Source organism: Megachile rotundata, chromosome 15 (genome assembly GCF_050947335.1).
Source record: "Megachile rotundata isolate GNS110a chromosome 15, iyMegRotu1, whole genome shotgun sequence".
In the NCBI taxonomy this organism is placed as follows: Eukaryota; Metazoa; Arthropoda; class Insecta; order Hymenoptera; family Megachilidae; genus Megachile; species Megachile rotundata.
In genome coordinates, this window is record NC_134997.1 from 6,362,384 (window position 1) to 6,382,199 (window position 19,816).

At 31.1% G+C, this 19,816-nt stretch overlaps 2 protein-coding genes across 5 annotated transcripts in view; one reads left to right on the forward strand and one right to left on the reverse strand.

The window, feature by feature from the left end:
* Positions 1-440: 440 nt before the first annotated feature.
* The window catches only part of LOC100876585 (opioid-binding protein/cell adhesion molecule homolog), a 657,546-nt gene continuing 638,170 nt past the window's right edge, over positions 441-19,816 (reverse strand). Inside the window, exon 7 of the mRNA XM_076540723.1 lies at positions 441-869. Coding sequence (XP_076396838.1) covers positions 817-869 — 53 coding nt within the window. The 3' untranslated portion in view covers positions 441-816. The remainder of the gene's footprint in view (positions 870-19,816) is intronic.
* LOC100876695 (ras-specific guanine nucleotide-releasing factor 1) overlaps positions 3,428-19,816 on the forward strand; it is a 120,582-nt gene continuing 104,193 nt past the window's right edge. For 2 of the 4 annotated variants that reach the window (XM_076540132.1, XM_076540133.1), the window contains exon 1: positions 3,430-3,847. The gene's annotated coding sequence lies outside the window, so the exon portion shown is untranslated. Of the gene's footprint in view, positions 3,848-19,816 lie in introns of all 4 variants that reach the window. The other 2 variants (XM_076540135.1, XM_076540134.1) reach the window with 2 other exon arrangements.

Below are 19,816 nucleotides of genomic sequence, written 5' to 3' on the forward strand. Positions count from 1 at the left end.
AGTAACATTTAAATATTAATATTACAATTTAATTAAATATTAATAATAATTATTATTGTACCTTAATTAAGTAACATTTACAAATATTATTAAAAGTCAGATAAGAATGATTAATAGTAATTAAATAACCTTAATAAATATCATCATTACAAATCAGTTAAATAACATATATCCTCATTACAAGTCAGTGAAGTATTATTAATAAATTTAATACAATTTAATTAAGTACCATCGATATAATTTAATCAACAACCATCATTAATTATCATTAATTAACAATCATTAACTATCAGTAATACAATTTAATTTTAATTTCCACATCACTATCCGCCATATTGTTTCCCATCAAATTCCCTCGAACAAGATTAAACATACATCCATCCAATAAAATAAAAATTTTCTTCAAGAAATCGACGTAAAATATATATTGCAAATTTCCCAAAAAACATCCACAATTATAGAGTCAATAATTTCCTCGCTTGTCACGATCGAACAACCCACTTAAGCGTATAAAAATCGAGAAAGTATGATCGTCTGAAAAATCCTCTCCCGTTCCATTCAAGAACAGAAATCCTTCTCATTCCAGGGAAGCGGTCACGTTCAAGATTCCTTCGACATATCTTCGGTAAACCTCCTGGTGCGGCCATCCGGCACAACCTGGATTGTAACTGACAAGAAGGGGAAGTTTGGTACGCCGTGGAACATAGGATACGAGATGCGGATATTTAGAAGGGTCAGATTGCCTGGAGGGTAGTTATGCAGAGTTGGATGCCAGCTTTTCGCAGTCCTGAGTTAATTTCTCTCCCTGGTTGTCGTTTATATACTGTGTCCTTGCGTTTTCCGGGAAAATCTTGTTAGTGTATTCTGTACTAAAAATGTATTGTTACAGCGTATTAACGATTAAGTTTAGTGTTAATATTGTTGAGGGTTAAGACGAGTGATAACGTTGTTAAGGGTTCAGTTTAGTGTTACTGTTCTTCGGGGTTAGGTTTAGTGTTATTGTTGTTAAGGTTTAATTTTAGTGTTAATATTGTTTAGGGGTAAATCTGGTGTTAACGTTGTTAAGGGTTAAGTTTAGCGTTATTGTTGTTAAGGGTTAAGTTTAGCGTTGTTGTTGTTAAGGGTTAAGTTTAGTGTTAATGTTGTTAAGGGTTAAGTTCAGTGTTAATATTGTTAAGGATTAAACCTAATGTTAACGTTGTTAAGGGTTAAGTTTAGTATTATTGTTAAAAAAAAATTTCTCAACCTAAAAATACAAAAACTTGTGAATTTTTCCACTTGATAATCGCTCAACCCCCGAATGAGACTGTCACGCAATGTTCCATATCCAGATTCATCGATTTTCCGGTCATATTGAACTTGATCTCGTTTTCGCAGCCCAATTAGCCCACATATAGATCCGCCCATGGTGTATGGGGTGGCTTTGAGCGGGAGTGTGCGCAGTGACAGGTGAGCGCAGCTTATATGGGAAAAGGAAGTGCAGAGGAGTAAATTTGGAACCTGAATTTATCATAGTTCGACGTTATTCAATTTCGGAATGTAGATATTTCAATCTTCCAAAAGGAATTTAGTCATTTGTATTAAAGAGTCTGGATTTTGGGGGTTGAAAAATTTCAACTTTAGAAGTCTAACTTTTCAGATTATCAAAGTCAGGAACTTTAAATATTCACATTTGGAACTGATAGAAACTGTGAATTTTTTAATTTGAGGACTAAGAGATTTCAAGTTTATAGATATTTAAATTTAGACATTGAAGTCGGGGAATTTTTTAATTCTAACCGTCACTGTAACATGTAATAAATGTTCCATGTGAAATATCTGTACAGAGATACATATTACATATGCGTATACAACTAGTGAGTTCAGGTGTGTTACGCGAATTCGAATGTGTATTTCAAATTTTGAGTACCTACTGCATACACACATGTAGGACACGAAGATGTAGAGATTTTAAAGTCGTTCAATCGATTATACGTGTCTGAAACTATCGAAAAAGATACCGAACACGATTATTGCTGATTTCACGACGACCGACGTCAATGACGACCAAGTATTGTCGTCAACGATGAGTTATAGAGCTTTAACGTGCTTCCAATCGATTCTATGTGTCAAAAATTACCGTAAAGGGTACCAAAATACGGCTTTTATCGATTCGACGATGATCGATGTCGATGACGACAGGTTTCTGTCGTCAGATCGCCGCCAAAATCTATACAGCAAATTTAGGGAATCTCGCGAATCCACCCTCAAAATTTCAAGTCGAGGACCCAAAATTAAGGTCTCCAGCGTGGCTCAGACAAACAAACGAACAAATGCAGATCAGATCGTCTCAGGAGCCTCGCTACGTTCGGCAATGAAAATGGAAAATGTTAACTGAAAGATTTCATTAGAAAAGATAATTCATTTTTTGATGCTGTCGTTTGATAATTATTACAGATTTAAGTATTACAGGTTGTATTATGACTGATGCTCGTTACGTTGCATAACTGCGTGCAATGGTCGAGATCAACGGAGGCTCATTAGGAAACGTTTCCATGCAGTACTTGAAAGTTTTCGAAGGAAGTTTGAAAATTTAATGTTCTCGATTTGGAGATTTGGAAACCTACAAACTTCTTGATTTGGGAATTTAAAATCGTTTTAATAACTCGATTTGAAAGTTACTCAATGTGAAAATTTAGGAAGTAGATATTTCTTTCTTCAGAAATGAAAAAATTTGACAGCAACTCAATTTGAAGATATAAGAACTTGATGATTTTTCGATTTAAAGATTGAAAACCCGATCACTTCTCATTTTAAAAATTTCTCAATTTAACCATTTATGAACTTGATAATATCTCAATTTAAGTATTTGAAGATCTGACATTTTCTCAACTCATAAATTTCTCAATTTGAGAATTTCTTAATTTGAAAATTAAAAACCAGACCATCCTTCACTCTGAAATTTCTTCAATTTATAAGTTTAAAAACTTGACAACTCGATTTGAAAATTTAAGTACTTGACAATAACTCAATTTGAACATTTAAGAACTTAACAATAACTCAATCTGAAAATTTAAGAACTTGACAATAACTCAATTTGAAAACTAAAAACCCAACCACTTCCCAGTTTAAAAATGTTTCAATTCGACAACTTATAAATTTGAAAATAGAGCTCCCAACCATCCCTCATTTTGAAAAATCCTCGATCAAAAAATTGAAATCCCTTCCTCAACTTGATAATCTCTCCCGAACGAGACTGTCACAAAGGGATGTCATCGATTCATCGATTCTGCGTTGGTCTTATTGAACTTGATCCCGTTTCTCTCAGCCCAATTAGCCCACATATAGATCCGCCCATGGCGTGTGGGGTGGCTTTGAACAGGAGTGTGCGCAGTGACAGGTGAGCGCAGCTTCTGGGGTTGGAGAAAAGGCAGAGCAGAGGAGGAAGCTCCGTTAACCCGTGGCGACGCGTCGGGTTAGGCACGTCGCGACCCCCGACGCCGAAACATCATCGGCCATGAGACCGTCGGGTGCCGGTAACGGGCCACCAGTCTCGACGTTTTCGTTCGTACACGTCCCGTCCTCTTTATCGTCACCTGGACCGCGTTTGCTCGCCGAGACATTCGATCAAATCGACCGCTAAAAATCGGCTCTTCTCTCTCCCGCACACGCACACTATCTTTCTCTCTATCCATCTGAGCCACGGTGGAGCCACGGACATCGCTGCATCCGCGGACATCCGCACTAGAGGGAATATATATTTAAAGAGGCAAGCAACCGTCGGAGAGGGGACGCAGAATCTGGAGCACGAACAGGTGGTGCGGCATCAGTCGAGCACTGGGGAGAGATATATCGGGAGAAGTAACAGGTATTGTGTTAGAAAGATAATTGTATAGATTTCCTAGTTAACATCCTTGTTTCTACATTATTTATTTTTTACTATTAGTGAGTTTGTACTGGGGTTGGAAATTTAGGGAATGCGATTACTATGTGAAGAAGTACTGTATGAAGTAACAGGTACTGTGTTAGAAAGATAATTGTATAGATTTCCTGGTTAACATCTTTGTTTCTACATTATTTATTTTTTACGATTAGTGAGTTTGTACTGGGGTTGGGAATTCAGGGAATACGATTACTATGTGAAGAAGTACTGTATGAAGTAACAGGTATTGTGTTAGAAAAATAATTGTATAGATTTCCTAGTTAACATCCTTGTTTCTACATTATTTATTTTTTACGATTAGTGAGTTTGTACTGGGGTTGAAAATTTAGGGAATGCGATTACTATGTGAAGAAGTACTGTATGAAGTAACAGGTACTGTGTTAGAAAGATAATTGTATAGATTTCCTGGTTAACATCTTTGTTTCTACATTATTTATTTTTGATGGTTAGTGAATTTTGGGGTTGTTGACAATTAAGGGGCGATTACTATGTGAAAGAGTTCTATATAAAGTAGCATGTATTCTGTAAGAGAGATAACTGTTGATTTTCTAGTCAACATCTTCGATTATATAATATTTTTTACGGTTAGTTTATTTGTACTGGGGTGGTCAAAAATTGAGGGGATGCGATTGCTATGTGAATGAATTTCACCGTGTAACAGGTATTCTGTTAGAAAGATAACTTTTGTATAAACTTAGTAATCAACATCATTGTTTCTGCATTATTTTTAGCGCTCAGTGAATTTGTACTGGGGTGGTTGAAAATTGAAGGGATGCGATTGCTATGTAAATAAGTACAGTATGAAGTAACAGGTATTATGTTAGAAATATCATTAATAGATTTGCTAGTCAACATTTTTACTTTTACATTATTTATTTTTAAGAGTTAGTAAATTCATCGTCCCTTAAGTTGTTAAGAGAGAATTGTGAAAGTACAATAACTATGTGAATAAATATTATCGTATGAAATAACAGGTGTTCTATTAGAAAAATAACTGTTGCACAAATTTGCTAGTCAACATCTTTGTTTTTACACTATTTATTTTTAACACTTATAAAGTGTTTTCACTTAGTGAATTTCTAATAAAGTTGTTAAGGGATAAAATTGAGGGGATGCTATGTGAATAAGTACGACAATGTGAAATAACAGGTATTCTCGTAAAAAAATAACTGTTATTTAAACTTGTTATTCAACATCTTTGATTCTACCTCATCTTTTTTTAACAGTTACTAAATTTGTGGGGTTGAAAAATGAGGGATGCGATTGTTATATGAATAAGTATTATATGAAGTAACAGTATTCTGTTAGAAAGATTTTTCTGTAAATTTGCTAGTCAACATCTTTATTTCTCCGTTATTTTTAGCGGTTAGTGAATTTGTACTGGGGTTGAGAATTGTGGAGATGCGATTGTTATGCGAATGAGTATGGTTACGTGTAACAGGTATTGTGTTAGATACTGTCATATATATTTGCTAGTCAACATCTTTCTCTACTATTTATTTTTATCGATTATTTGTATTTAGGTTGTTGAAATATACTTGTTGAGCTACGATTACTATGTGAATGAATATTATTATACGTAGAAACAAATATTATGTTAAAAATATAATTGGTCTCTAAATTTGTTAGGTTAGGTTAAATTTGCTAGTCGACATCTTTGTTTCTCTACTATTTATTTTTGTCAATTTGTATTTAGGTTGTTGAGGTACAGTTGTAGAACTGCAACTGCTATGTGAATGAATATTTTTATATAAAGTAACAAATATTATATTAAAAGTGCAATTATTCTCTAAATTTGTTAGACAACAACTTTATTTCTAATTTATTAATTTTTGTTGATTATTAAAATTGTATATAGGTTGTTGAAGTGTTAAGATTGAATAAGTATGATAGTATGAATGAATCAAGTATAATGTACGATGCACATGAATATACATATATATAATTATAGACATATAGTAATGTAGGGCAAAATACTATATTTTCGGAAGAGTGAAATTATTTTGAAGCGTGATATTAACAGAATTGTAACTGGTTCGTGTTTATGTTAGAATATATACGTAATGGGGTTAGATTTATTTTAGAAGTGACTTATGTTGTGATGAAAAGATAATTGTTTAGAAATTTCTGGTTTTAAATTTGAGGAGCAATAAATGTTTGATTTTCTTTAGGAAAACAGGAATTTGCTACATAAAAATTTGAGATGATAGAAATTTGATATTTGTAAATTTGGGATGTTACAAATTTTGAATTCAAGTTAGAAATTTTTAATTTACAAATTTGAATAGTTAGAAATTTTTTATTTATAAATTTAAGAAGTCACAGGATTTACATATCTGTATTTAATGACAAAATTTCAAGTTTACTTAGGCAGCGAGAAATTTAAAATTTATAAATTTAGAAAGTGAAAATTTTCTAATATACACATGTAGGAAGTAAAAAATTTCAAATTTGCAAATTTAAAAAGTTGACCTCAGAATTCTCTAATTTACAAACTTAAAAATCAAAAATCTGAAAATCATAAATTTTCGAAGATAGAAATTTCGAATTACAAAATTTAAAAAATCAAAAACTGCAAATTACAAATTTAAGAAATCTTGAACTTACAAACCTTCAAACAGCAATTTATAAATTAAAAATTTTTTAAAATACTTTCAGTTTCCGAATTGTTAAGCTTAGAAATTTCCAACCATCACAAACGTCAAAATTGAAGAATATTTCGACATAAAAATCTCTTCAAGATTCAAATTATAAACCTTAAAAATCCTCAACAATCCAAAATCTCGAATTTCAAATTTAAAATCTGTAGAATCTCTCGTTTTCAAATCCCCAATAAATCCCATCAAACTTAATAATCCCAAATTTCAAACACCTCTTAAATCCCTCCAATTTCAAAGTCCAAAAATCTTCAAAATCCAAACAAAAAAATGATCAAACGTTTAAATTTTTAATCCCGCAAGCTTCCAAGCTTTATACAAAGCAACTATCACTATACACACGTTACGTTTAATATTCTATTTTATTTCTGACCCAGGTAGTTCTAATTTTGTATATCCTTTGCACACCTGGATGGTTATAAATGCATGAATATCCGCAGTCTGCTGATTATTATTGCATAACTCACGGGGATAAACACATTTTGGTTTGGATGAGGTTGCTGCAGATACGTTCAGTCCTGTATTATTCTCCATGAATGATTTTTTCATAACGGATCATAAAGCTAAGTGTTTCGATACGTTTTAACCGCCATCTTGAATTACGCCAGAGAGGCATTTAAATTAAATTCATGCTCGCGTTAAATATGTTGTTATAGAATGTGTGCTTTGAAATTCAAAGTAAACAATATATGTATGCACAATTATAAACGTTGTTTAACTCTCAAACATTATAGTTCAATCTTTGCGTAGTGTTTTCATTCTTTTTAATTATAGTGCTGCTTTATTTTAGGTTAGGTCTCGCAGGACATCGAATCTTCTTCGTTTATAATTCAATATTATTTCTGCAAAGTCTCAAACGTCAAAATCTCCTCAGTGTCTCATAATAAAAAATTCTTAAAGTTTCAATAATCAAAAACTCTCAAACCTTCAATAATAAAAATATCTCAATAACCAAAAGTCCCATAATAAAGTAGTCGAAATGAAAATTAATGCATCATAAAAGTTTCCAAAGAAATAAAAATTCAATATTATTTCTGCAAAGTCTCAAACCTCAAAGAGTTCAAAATCTCCAAATGCAAAAACTTCTTAAGTGTCAAATGTCAAAAACTTTCATAGTTTCAATAATAAAAAATTTCAATAATCAAAAACTATCAAACTTTCAATAATAAAAAACTCCCAATATCTAATAACCAAAAGTACCATAATAAAGTAAGCATCGAAATAAAAATTTATACATTATAAAACTTTGCAAAGAAACAAAATGACAATTTATTAAAAAAAAACTTAACGAGTTTTCCCTGTCAGAAACTTTTGGTTTCTTTCCGAGTTTTTTTAAACTCCATGAATAATGAATAACATGAATAATCTTATAAACAGTGTTAGACCATCATCGTATCAACTTTGTAAACACTTTTTCGATTATTGAAACTGCATCTGTCCGGAACAAATGTCCGTTTACCAAAAACGAGAGTTCAGTTTCGCTGCAAAGTTTTAAATTATGCTGGTACACGAAACATCGATCTGTTTTCAGTACTCTGGAGACTGTCTCCGTGCTTCTTTCCCTCGTAAGAATTCGCTGAAAGTTTCCCTTCGTGATTTAGGTGGTCGCTTTGGGGAAACTCTTTAACGTGACCTTTCCTTTCCATTAATTACCGAACGTGTAATTTCCGGCAATTATCTGGAAATTCGTGATTTCTCTATTAACTTACTTTCGAGCAACTTTTTTAATTTTCGTATATTTTTAATTTTAATAGTTTTGGTTATTTTGTTTCGTTTATAATGTACATTTGTTGCAAATCTTGTGATGTGCTGATAGTTAATTTTTATTTTTAACTCGAATTTTTTATTACTAATAGATAGCAGTTCAAACGTTCCTAGTTGAAGTTTAGTGAATTCTTTTACAGTTATTATTTTTCTAATATTAGTTGCACTTATTGTTTGTTTTATTATGTTTATACATATACATGTATGTATGTACTTATTAATTTGAAGGATCTTTATTCACGAACAAAATTATGTATGTATGTATGAAATGGTATGTGTGAAATGTGTGTATGTGTATGTATGTAAATGCTTGCACATAATATCTATGCATGTGTATGTACGTACATATATGCATATGTGTATATGTATGTGTATACGTATGTATGTATATGTATGTGTATATGTGTGTATGTACATATACGTGTATATGTATGTGTAATGTGTATATGTATGTATATGTTACCGTGAAAGACCGAAATTGCAGAATGTCGACTTTCACCGGTGAATGTCAACACATACCAAATACGTCGGTGAAAGATCGAATATTTTATTACATTCTTGTACATTCGGACCTTCATCGGTGTATGTCGACAGTCACAGATATGCTCTAGTGGAGGTCCAAAAGAGAGGAGCCGACAAAGAAGCGACTGGCTCTCTCCCGCCAAATCCTGTGTTCTGCTGGGAGTCAGTCAGCTTTGTCAATCTTATGCAAGCTTTGATGATGCGAGCAACGTTTTCTTAATTTTTTTTTTCAATACCGTAATTTATACTGAATGGACACTGCAGTAAATCGTGATCATTTTCTTGAAAAGTTAAATGCATTAATTGCGGGTAAACGAGAAGACAATTGTTTTTATTTTTCTCAAGAAAAGTACTCTAAAATACTTTCTGAAGTGGTTTCTGCTAAAACTAAGTGTAACACACCTTTGGATTACAGACGATTAAAACGTTTTGACGTTTTAAAAATTAATGATGAAAGGAAATTAATTGTACCATTAAAATCAGGGGAAACGAATATACAGTATTATGTTACCAATGAAAAATTGTTCAGTATACTATATGAAACTCACGCCAGAATAGGCCACGGAGGAAGAACACGTATGCTTAGAATGTACTATGTGTTTTAAATTGTTGGTCTCTTCTCTCAGAAAGAGAGGCGAAAAAGTTACGTCACCCTTGTGACGTTTTATAGCGACTGAATTACGGAGAAAAAAATATAAATCTCCGACATGTTTAACGTTCACCATTATTGCATGGTGAATATCGACATTCACCGGTGTAAGTCCGAAATAAGGGTATTTAGCAAATATTTCGGACATACACCAAGCGACTATGTGAATGTTGACATTCACCGATGAAAGTCGACATTCTCCAGATTTCGGTCTTTCACGGTAACATATACATATATATGTATGTATATGCGTAGCATTACATTATATGTATATTCTATATTGTTACACTATGTATACATATTTTACACATATGTATTATAGTACTATACATTATATGTATATTAATATAACGCCACAGTTTAGTTAAAAAGTGCTTATTTTAATTCTTATAGTACGAATCAAATCGTATAGTACGTCACCCTTCACGCAAAGGGTTAATTTTTCATATCTCGCAGAATTTTTTAAATTTCTCTTCTAAAAAACTAGATGTCACATTTAATGTAACAGACTAATTGTACCTCTAGAATATACATAAAATGTACATATCAATATTAAATAAAATAGTCCGTGAATAAAGTTGTCTCCCAGAGAAATGTAGTTTTAACAATAAATAAATTTTTGTGTAAATAATAAAGCCTATAAAGAAATAGTATACCAAGTTTAATCCATCCTCGTTTGGAGTACATTTTGAGATTCTTTTTATTATTTACTTATTTATTCTTCGTACACAGGTTTACCCCTCCGATATAAAAAGTTTACATAATTTTCTACCCGAGATGATTATGTACATAAATATACAGAAAAAGAACGAGTTTTATATATAAGATCAGGAAAAAGGACAGTGTGTATTAAGTAATATTTAGATGGCGGATGTTTATATATTTATAACGTTAAATAAATAAAATAAGTACCATACAAAAAATGTGGTGATAATATATTACAAAAAATAAATCACTTAGAATTTATAAAATGTAATATGTAACTTGTGCATAAATTACCTTAAATTATTTTTAAATAACTAAACAATTATTTCTTTTTTGAACAAAAATGTAGATAAAATATTATTACAATTAAGACTAATTCCAATTATTATATTAATTAAGTAGAATTTCAAGAAAAACAAGAAACGTAATTGTAGAACAAATTTCATTGTTCATAGATTGAGTTAGATAATTTAATTAGAGGTTTCCGGATAATTGTGGAGTTTCAATTACGCGTTGCACGTTCGAATTACATTTTTATTGTAACCACCGCTTTCGGAATATTGATTTTCCCCAATGAATTTTGACGGAATAATTTTATGAAGCGATTCATACGTTAATTTGACGGAATGCTTAATTTAAAAGTATTTAATAAATGCGAATTATTTTGTATATAATACCATTAATTTGAAGGGTCTTTCACGAGCAACATTATAATTTAAAAACAAATTTTTACATTATACAATTATAATGAAAGTTTATGTCAAAATTTTATATTAATTCAATTAAATTCGAAGCGACATTTGTGTAACATAATAAATAACGTTGTTTAAAATGCAATTGAAATTGAAAGCAAATGTATCACCGTCACATGTGGAACATATGTGTATTCTTTTTTTTCAAATATCAGTGGAAATAAAAAAGTAAATAAAAGTGATAAACGAATGATTGATGTATGAACACTTCACCTCTTCAAACACAGTTGTCAAAAGACTTATTAATTACTAGTTTTTGAATAATGAAAATTGCTTCACAATACGCGTTCAAAAATCGCGTTTATCTGCGGAAATTGCATTGCGCCGGAAATTGCTTGGCAGCACACGTTTATTAAAAACGCATCGTTTAAGAGATATAAATTTTTCACGAAATAGCGTTCGTTTTTTTTTAATATTTATGCAAAAGTGTTTTACGAGGCGTCAAAGGCAATGAAAGTGCGAAGAGAATGGAGACGTTGAAAAAAGAAGATAAACAGTTGAATTTATTCCTCAACTTCGATATTCGTTTTAAAATCAAAACGGTTGGTAATCTTTATCGCCTCGCATTCGATACTTCCATTTTTGCATTTTACGCGAGCTTTTTGTTATAAATCGAGATTGATACTCTTTTAGAATGGAACATTGATTGGCTATTGTCCACCGGTTGCCGCGATGAAGCAGAGGATATTTCCGGTGATCAGATTCTCATTGTACCGGCGTCCTCGAACTTTCGCTCTTTCTTTTTCGCCTATTTCCCCTGTCGTTTTTTTTCGGATTTAACGAAAATCGAAACTTGACACCGGATATATTAAGCTGCCACTGGATATAAATCACGTTTACCGTGGCTCACGACCGAATTAACGCTGAGCGTCACAAATTGTTTCTAATGAAAAAATGAGAAAAATAAATAACAGAATATGTTTTAATAGCAGAACAAATTCGTTTTGACGCTGCAAGATTTATACGAAAGTTTATTTTCAAAGTGGTACATTTATCAGTTTAACTGTGGTAATTGATGTTAACTGTCACTTTGCGGTTAAGTATACATTTGGACATATTTTTCGCAGTTAATAGATGAAAAATTGACTGAAAGTGGCCTAAGTCCGATTCATAATGTCAGAAACCGCGGATTTTCAAAGGTCCGCGGTGACGATGGTAATTACAATTATTAGTTAGTTGATATAATAATTAATTAGTATTAATACGATATACACCGAGGCACCATGACTTCAAATCCTTTCCGCATACACGAAATGTAGACGAGCAGTAGTCATGTAATTTATATAGTTAGATTTCCTGAATCGCATAAATGTTTTTCAAGTGTTGTAATGAAATATAAAAGAAATTGAATATTGTTTTTTCATGTCGAAGCTTTTTAAATTATATCGAATGTGGGCTGTTTCTTTGATGACAAATGTTAATTTTGAAGGTGGCTTAAGTCCATTCTTGGTAAGGAGACATTCGCTTAATAATTGCTATTATTTTAATAGGAATTATAAATTTAACTCTTAGATACACTTTAGGAGGATACATTGGTAATCTACTTTGAATTTCGTTGAAACACAAACTTTTAAATATTTCAACTTAAACATAAATTACGCTTCTTTCAAAATAAAATAAATAAATGGCCCATATATTTATATTTAATTATTTGGTTGAATATGTATTCATTTTCCAACTACAACTCTTTCAAAAAAATAAATCATTTTCTTCAGAAAGTTTTTCCATTTTGTTATAATCAATTTTCAATTTTATTAGTGCACGTACTCTATACACTTCAACGCTTGAAAGTAATTGAGTAGATGCACAATTAAAAGATTTCATACTCTGTTCGTCGAATAACTTGTAAAATTGTTAGCTGTCAATTACAGGTACTGTTTCAATCACGGTATTAAGCGTGTCGATTGTACCTCGCTGCCATTTTTAGGTTATGTTTGCTATTACTTTCGTGATTGACAAAATTTAATTACATTATCCGTTTTATTTTATTATATAATAAAATGATATTGCAGTGTTATTATATGATTTTTTATAATAAATTATATTTTAGTTTATTACTGTGTTATTTTATTCGTGAAATCAACCTTCAATCTTTGACGTAGAATATTTGCTGAACAAATCTGACGAATTCTAGGTTATGCTGCTAATTATTTTATAATTCACTCTGCAATTACAGGTGTTAATTAACAGAGAATTTTAAGCTGTTAATTTGAATTTCATTTTCCTATTATTAACTGTAGTATATAATTGTTGTTGTGTTCTTAAAATTGATAAAATTTTAAGGGATTTTGTAAATAAGTCTACATTATGTTAATCACAATTTATTTTAAGAGTATTTGAGACGAATAATATTTCTTTTTAATAGTGTTGTGAAGATACAAACATTTTCTGCCATTTTATTATAAAAAAAATCGGGCTGTTCGTGTTTAGTAACTTTAGTAAGTAAAAAATAAGGATTTAGTAACCTAAATATGTATCCCTGTAAATGTGTATCCTATTATAAAAATATCGATTTATTGCAAAACTATGATTGTTATAATAAAATTACAAAGAAGTATAAAATTTAAAAAAATTATAAATAACTTTATCATGACGAATACAAGTACATTCAATTCTACAATATAATAACTTCTATTACAAAAATTTGGAGAAAAAATATTGAAGATGAAATAACTAGTACATTAAAAAGACAGAACTACGAAACTATTAGTACATGGAATCAAAGAAACGAAACGAAATTAAATTGTTAAAAATTCAATAAATGCACAAAACACACTAAAAGATCAACACAAGCATATATTCATATAAACATTAAAAAATCTAACGATTTCACCATATTTTTCCAAGACTTTTATTAAAAATAACATTATGCCCCTGCAAATATAAGAGGCATGTTTACGTTTGATCAACGAAAGCAAACAACTAACAATGGATTGTTTGTACCAATTTCACACACTGCTGCAACTTTCGGTAAACGATAGAAAGGTTTAAAAGAATACAATTATTTCAATTAAATTTCGATACAGTTCAAATTCAATCACGTTTGTGTAGGCTTGACAAATTTTTAATTATATTTTCCATGCATATTAATTGGAGGATAGATTGTGGATGGTGTAAATTCGAAATACAGTGACTCTCGTTATATCGCCGTTTCATGTGAACTTTCATAGGGAATATTAACCTTGGTGAAGTTTAAAGATTATTATAGGTTATGTTTTTAATATTCAAGTGTTATAATATTGAAGGAAATTAATATTGTAATATGATAATGTAACAATATTACAAAATGCAAATTTTATAATTTAATATAATAATATTATAAATAATAATGACAAATAATAAATATTTAGTAAATATTATAATTACTAAATAATAATTACAATATTATGAAGGAGTAGCAACGTTTTATTATCATAAATAATAATATTATAATAATACTACAAATATTATAATATTATAAAAATGTTAATACGAAATAATTGTAAAATTATAGCACATTCTTTCATATTGTGAATTTCAATAATTTTCACATACAATAATCTCGTTCGTGGCAATATAACGAGAGCGTACTGTAATCAAAGTACTGCAATAAAGAGTGAATGAGAATAATTATAGATCGAATCAACGATTCTTTTCTAAAATATAAGTACTGTTTTGTTGTAATGAGGTATTTAGTTATATTCGCTTCCAATAATTACGTTTTATATCGGATCATTAACAAAGAGAACTTTCATAATTACCTTGTTCGTAGGTCTTTCAATCCTTCCATTATTAATATAAGTGTATAAGTATAATTAGAGAAGAAATTGAACAATAGAGATTAAATAACACAAGGGAATATTTACAAAGATTTTTCAGTGTAAATTGAATTGACGAATCAAGTTACTTTATTGTTATTCATAAAGATCAAATTAGAATTTCAGGATATAAAAATTCTAAAATTTCAGTATTTCAAAATTATTACATTAGAAAAATTCAAAAATTTCCACATTTTTAAATTCCTAATTTTTCAGTTTTGGTACCTCTACATTGTCAAGGGTGGAACCATTAAATTGTCATTCTAAATGTGTAAATTGTCTAGAACCGATTAAATTTTAAAATTCAAAGATTAAATTTTACAATTCAAAAATTTCCTAAACCACCATGTTCTGAAATTTCAAAATCTCTCAGGTTTCAATTCTCAAATTTTTTAATTTCTATATTGTCAATTCTTCAATTTGTCAAATATTCAAATCGAAAACTGCAAAATCTAAAATTCTCAAATTTCCAAAGTTTGCAGCTTTAAAGTCACAAGTTTTCAAATATCAAAATCGTCAAATCCTTAATTTCACAATCTCTCGAACTCAAAATTCTCAAATCTCAAATTCTCACTTTAAAATCCTCAAATTTGGAAATTTTAAAGTGGACAAATTTTCAAATCTATAAAATTTTCAAATTTTTAAGTTTCTCACCTTTCAATTATCAAATTTGCAGATTTCTACTTATAGTCAGACTCCCAATTAGTCAAGCTTTTAAACTAAAAATTTCCACATTCTAAAATTGTAAAATTTTCTCATCTCTAAATTCGCAAATTCCAAAATTCTAAAATTTTTCATTTGTACATCCTCAAATCGCCAAATCCCCAAATCTCCAAAGCCCTAAACCTTCAAATCCCCAAATCTCTAAATCCTCAAATGTCCAAATATCCAAATCCTTAACTTTTTGAACTTCTCTATGCTGCTTCTCAAATTCCCAAATATCCAAGTTCCCACATTTGTAAATTCTCAAGTTTGTAAATTCCCTAGTACCGAATCTTCCAAATTTTTAAACTGACAAATTTCTCAATTGTTAATTTCCTAAGTATCCAAAATTTACTAATCTCTCAAAGTTTCCTAAGCTTTCTAACGTTCTAACATTTCCTAAATTTCCTAAACTTCAAAAATTTCCAAAATTTCCAAAATTTCTAAATCTGAAGGTTTCCAAATTCCTAAACTTTGAATTTCTCTTATTCCACAATTTTTAAGTTTTTAAATTCCAAAATCTCCAAATTCTCAAATTTCCAAATCTCCCAATCCCCAAATTCCTAAACTGCTCAATCCCCAAGTCGTAATTACCCAAATCCACAAATCTCCAAATCCCCAAATCACTAAATTCTCAAATCCCTAAATTCCCAAATCCCTAAATTTCCAAAATATTCAAAGATTCAAATTTCCAAATCTTCCAATCCCTAAATTTCCAAATCCAAAAATCCCAAAATCCGGAAATCCCCAAATCCCCAAATCCCCAAATCCCCAAATCCCCAAATCCCCAAATCCCCAAATCTCCAAATCCCAAAATCCCAAAATCCCATAATCCTCAAATCCCCCCAATCCCTAAGTCCCAAAGTCCCCAAATCCCCAAATCCCCAAATCCCCAAATCCCCAAATCCCCAAATCCCCAAATCCCCAAATCCCCAAGTCCCCAAATCCCTAAATTCTCAAATCCCTAAATTTCCAAAATCCCCAAATACTCAAATTCCCAAATCTCCCAATCCCTAAATTTCCAAATCCCCAAATCCCCAAATCCCCAAATCCCCAAATTCCCAAGTCCCCAAATTCCCCAATCCCCAAATCTTAAAATTCCACATTTTTGAATCCCCAAATCCCAATATTCTAAAGTACCCAAATTCTTCATCTTCAAATTCTCAAATTTTCGGCTGTCTACGTACTCAAATATTCAATTTATCAAACTTTCAAATCCAAAATTTTCACATTAAAAAATTGTAAAATTTCCTCTTCCCTAAATCTCTAAATCCTTAAATCCCCAATTTCAAAGCCTTCACATGATCAAACCCTCAAACCCCAAAATGTCAGAAACGTACCAATTCCTTTATCCTGAAATTCTAGGAAATGCTAAATTTTTGACAATAAACGTCGCGATGCGTATAATGAAATTCTGCAAATCGCAGCAGCAATATCAACGAACATTCTCTTCGAGATATATGAATATCCGAATGAATAAAAATGCGTTAATTCCATGAATTTGCTGGAAATATTTCGATACCGGATAAAAGCATTTTATTCGCTGGAAACATGGGGCGCGGGTATAAAGGGGAGAAAGCGAGACAGAAAGGTATTCAGAATGTTTAATTGAGTCAGGCAAACAACAGATGCGAGATTTAAAATAAATATTCCCTTATTTGAATGATTTGTTTCATTACACGTATCAGTTGTTGCTCGAAACGAAAGAACACTGATCGATTCGTGAAATTTTGTCTCGATTCAATTAACCGGGATTATTTTCTTTTTCGTGAGCACTGATTCGTTGAAATGCTTGGATTATTTAATAGGTTGAAGTCGCGAGATTTTGTAAATTCTTGTACGCTTAATTTTTGGAATCAAGAAATTGTCAAATTTTTAGTTTGTAAATCTGCAAATGTTCAAATTGTTAAATTTCTATATTATTAAACTCTCAAATTCACAAATTCATAATTTCACAAATTTGCAAGTTGCTAAATTCACAAATTTGTAACTTCTAAAACCATGAATTTAGGAACTTCTAATTACCCCAATCTTAAATCTCCCATTTCCTCAATTTTTACATTCCCAAAATTCTAATTCCACAAATTCCTAAATTCCTAAATCTATAAATTTCCAAATTATTAATTTTCCAAATTCCTCAATTCCCAAATTCAAAAATTTCCAAATTCTCAAATTCTTCAATTTCTAAATACCCCAATTCCCAAATTCTCAAATTTCCGAATTCTCAAATTACTACACTCCCCAACTTCCAAATTCCAAATTCCCCAAATTCCCAAATCCCCAAGTTCCAAATTCCCCAAATTCCAAATTCCCCAAACTCCAAATTCCCCGAATTCCCCAAACTCCAAATACGCGAATTCCAAATTCTCCAAATTGCAAATTCCTCAAATTCCAAATTCCCCAAACTCCAAATTCCCCAAACTCCAAATTCCCCAAACTCCAAATTCCCCAAATTCCAAATTTCCCAAACTCCAAATTCCCCAAACTCCAAATTTCCCAAATTCCAAATTCCCCAAATTCCAAATTCCCCAAATTCCAAATTCCCCAAACTCCAAATTCCCCAAATTCCAAATTCCCCAAATTCCAAATTCCCCAAACTCCAAATTACCAAATCTCCATATTCCCAAATTCCCAAATTCCCAAATTCCCCAATTCCCAAATTCCCCAATTTCCCAATTACCAAATTACCACATCTCCCCATCCGTAACTCACCAAACATCCAAAATTCATAAACTTAAAAATCCACAAATTCATCTTCCTTTATCCTCCATTATGTATTATGATAATCTCAACGTGAAAATTCATTATTTTGCGGTGTACATTATTGAAACTTCGATACACAACTTCCTGGATTATCCTTTTTCCAATATAAAAAGGAATATAAAATTACAATAGCCGTTGATTGCAGAGAATGTGAGATCGTTAATGTGGTGAAACAAAATTAAAAGTTGTTGAACTGATTAATTAACGTGTTGATGTTCATAACGAAATTTGTTTATGTATGTTATATGATTCTTTTCATTTGTAGTTTTTAAAAATTGGTACATATTTATAATAAGTGAAAATTGCATATTTATTTATTTAAATATACATGTTGAGAATAGCTTTGGAGAACCAGATTTGGTTTCACAAAGTTTAAACAAGGTTTAACTTTAAATAGTTAAATTACTAACACATAACTAATTCTAGTTCTTAACATAAGATAAATATAACCAGCACGTTCGAGTACGTGTACGAATTTAACTCCCAAGTGGGTGAGAAGTTTTCGAACAAAATTCCTTGCAGAATTTCAATCGGTTAAAATTGTTTAACGAGGTTGGAGGAAAAGAAACGGGGATTCTGAATACTAAATCACTTGGAAAAACTGGGTAGAATATTGGAAAGTTTTTGGAAGCGGAAATTTGAGTTCTTCAACGATTTAGAATTGATGACAGGAAGGGATCCAAGGTTAACCTCTTAGATATGACGTGTCCCTTTAGTGGCTTTCGCGAACATATCTCTCAGTATGACGGTCCAATATACAGATGTCTTATAATTAGTGTAACTCGCGGAAGTAACTAATAGGGCCAGTGATTCTGAACAACATTTCCCTTTGCAAAAATGCGATACGAAGCTTCGTTTTTGAATTATTAAGAAAAAACTGAAGCGAGTGATGGCTTCGAGCCTTCCAGCTGAGCGCGATCATGATCAAGCGCCCATACGCCGCGACAGCCTAAACGTTTAATGAGAAGCCTTTCTGTCAAAACTCAGTCAAGTAATGAACAGAACAATTCCAAATAATGTTCACTTATTCATTTCTCGTGAATAAACCAATTTAAATAAGACTCACCTATTGTTTAAAAATAATCCTGCTCCAGTATGTATAGTTTCGCGAATGTCATTGGAGATTACATAGCGCCATAGTGGCTCACTCTACTGACTCGCTCGTCATCGTTTCAATTGAACGATCGTTTTCATATGTTTTGAATCGCACTTTTTTGCCTTCACCACGTTTTATAAGAGTATTAACAAATCCTACAAAAGTACGTTACATGTAAATAAGAGGTAACGCCAAGTTTAGGCACCATGGGAGCACCCTTACACTAATGTACGATATTGTAACATTTGGAAATTACATATTTTTTGAATTTTCTAAAAAAGTTAAAGCATAATCATATCTTTGGAAAAAATAATTTAATCGTCAAAAATTTTGTTGCAATGTGCTCGCGTAGAGAACAGCATTGTCACACATTGCCTAAAATGGAAACGGCATAGTAAAGAGAAAGTGATTGACGAACAAATGTTTGTTACCACCAACAGTATCTTCACGTGTATATTAAAAATTCATGTAGTATATTAAAAATGTA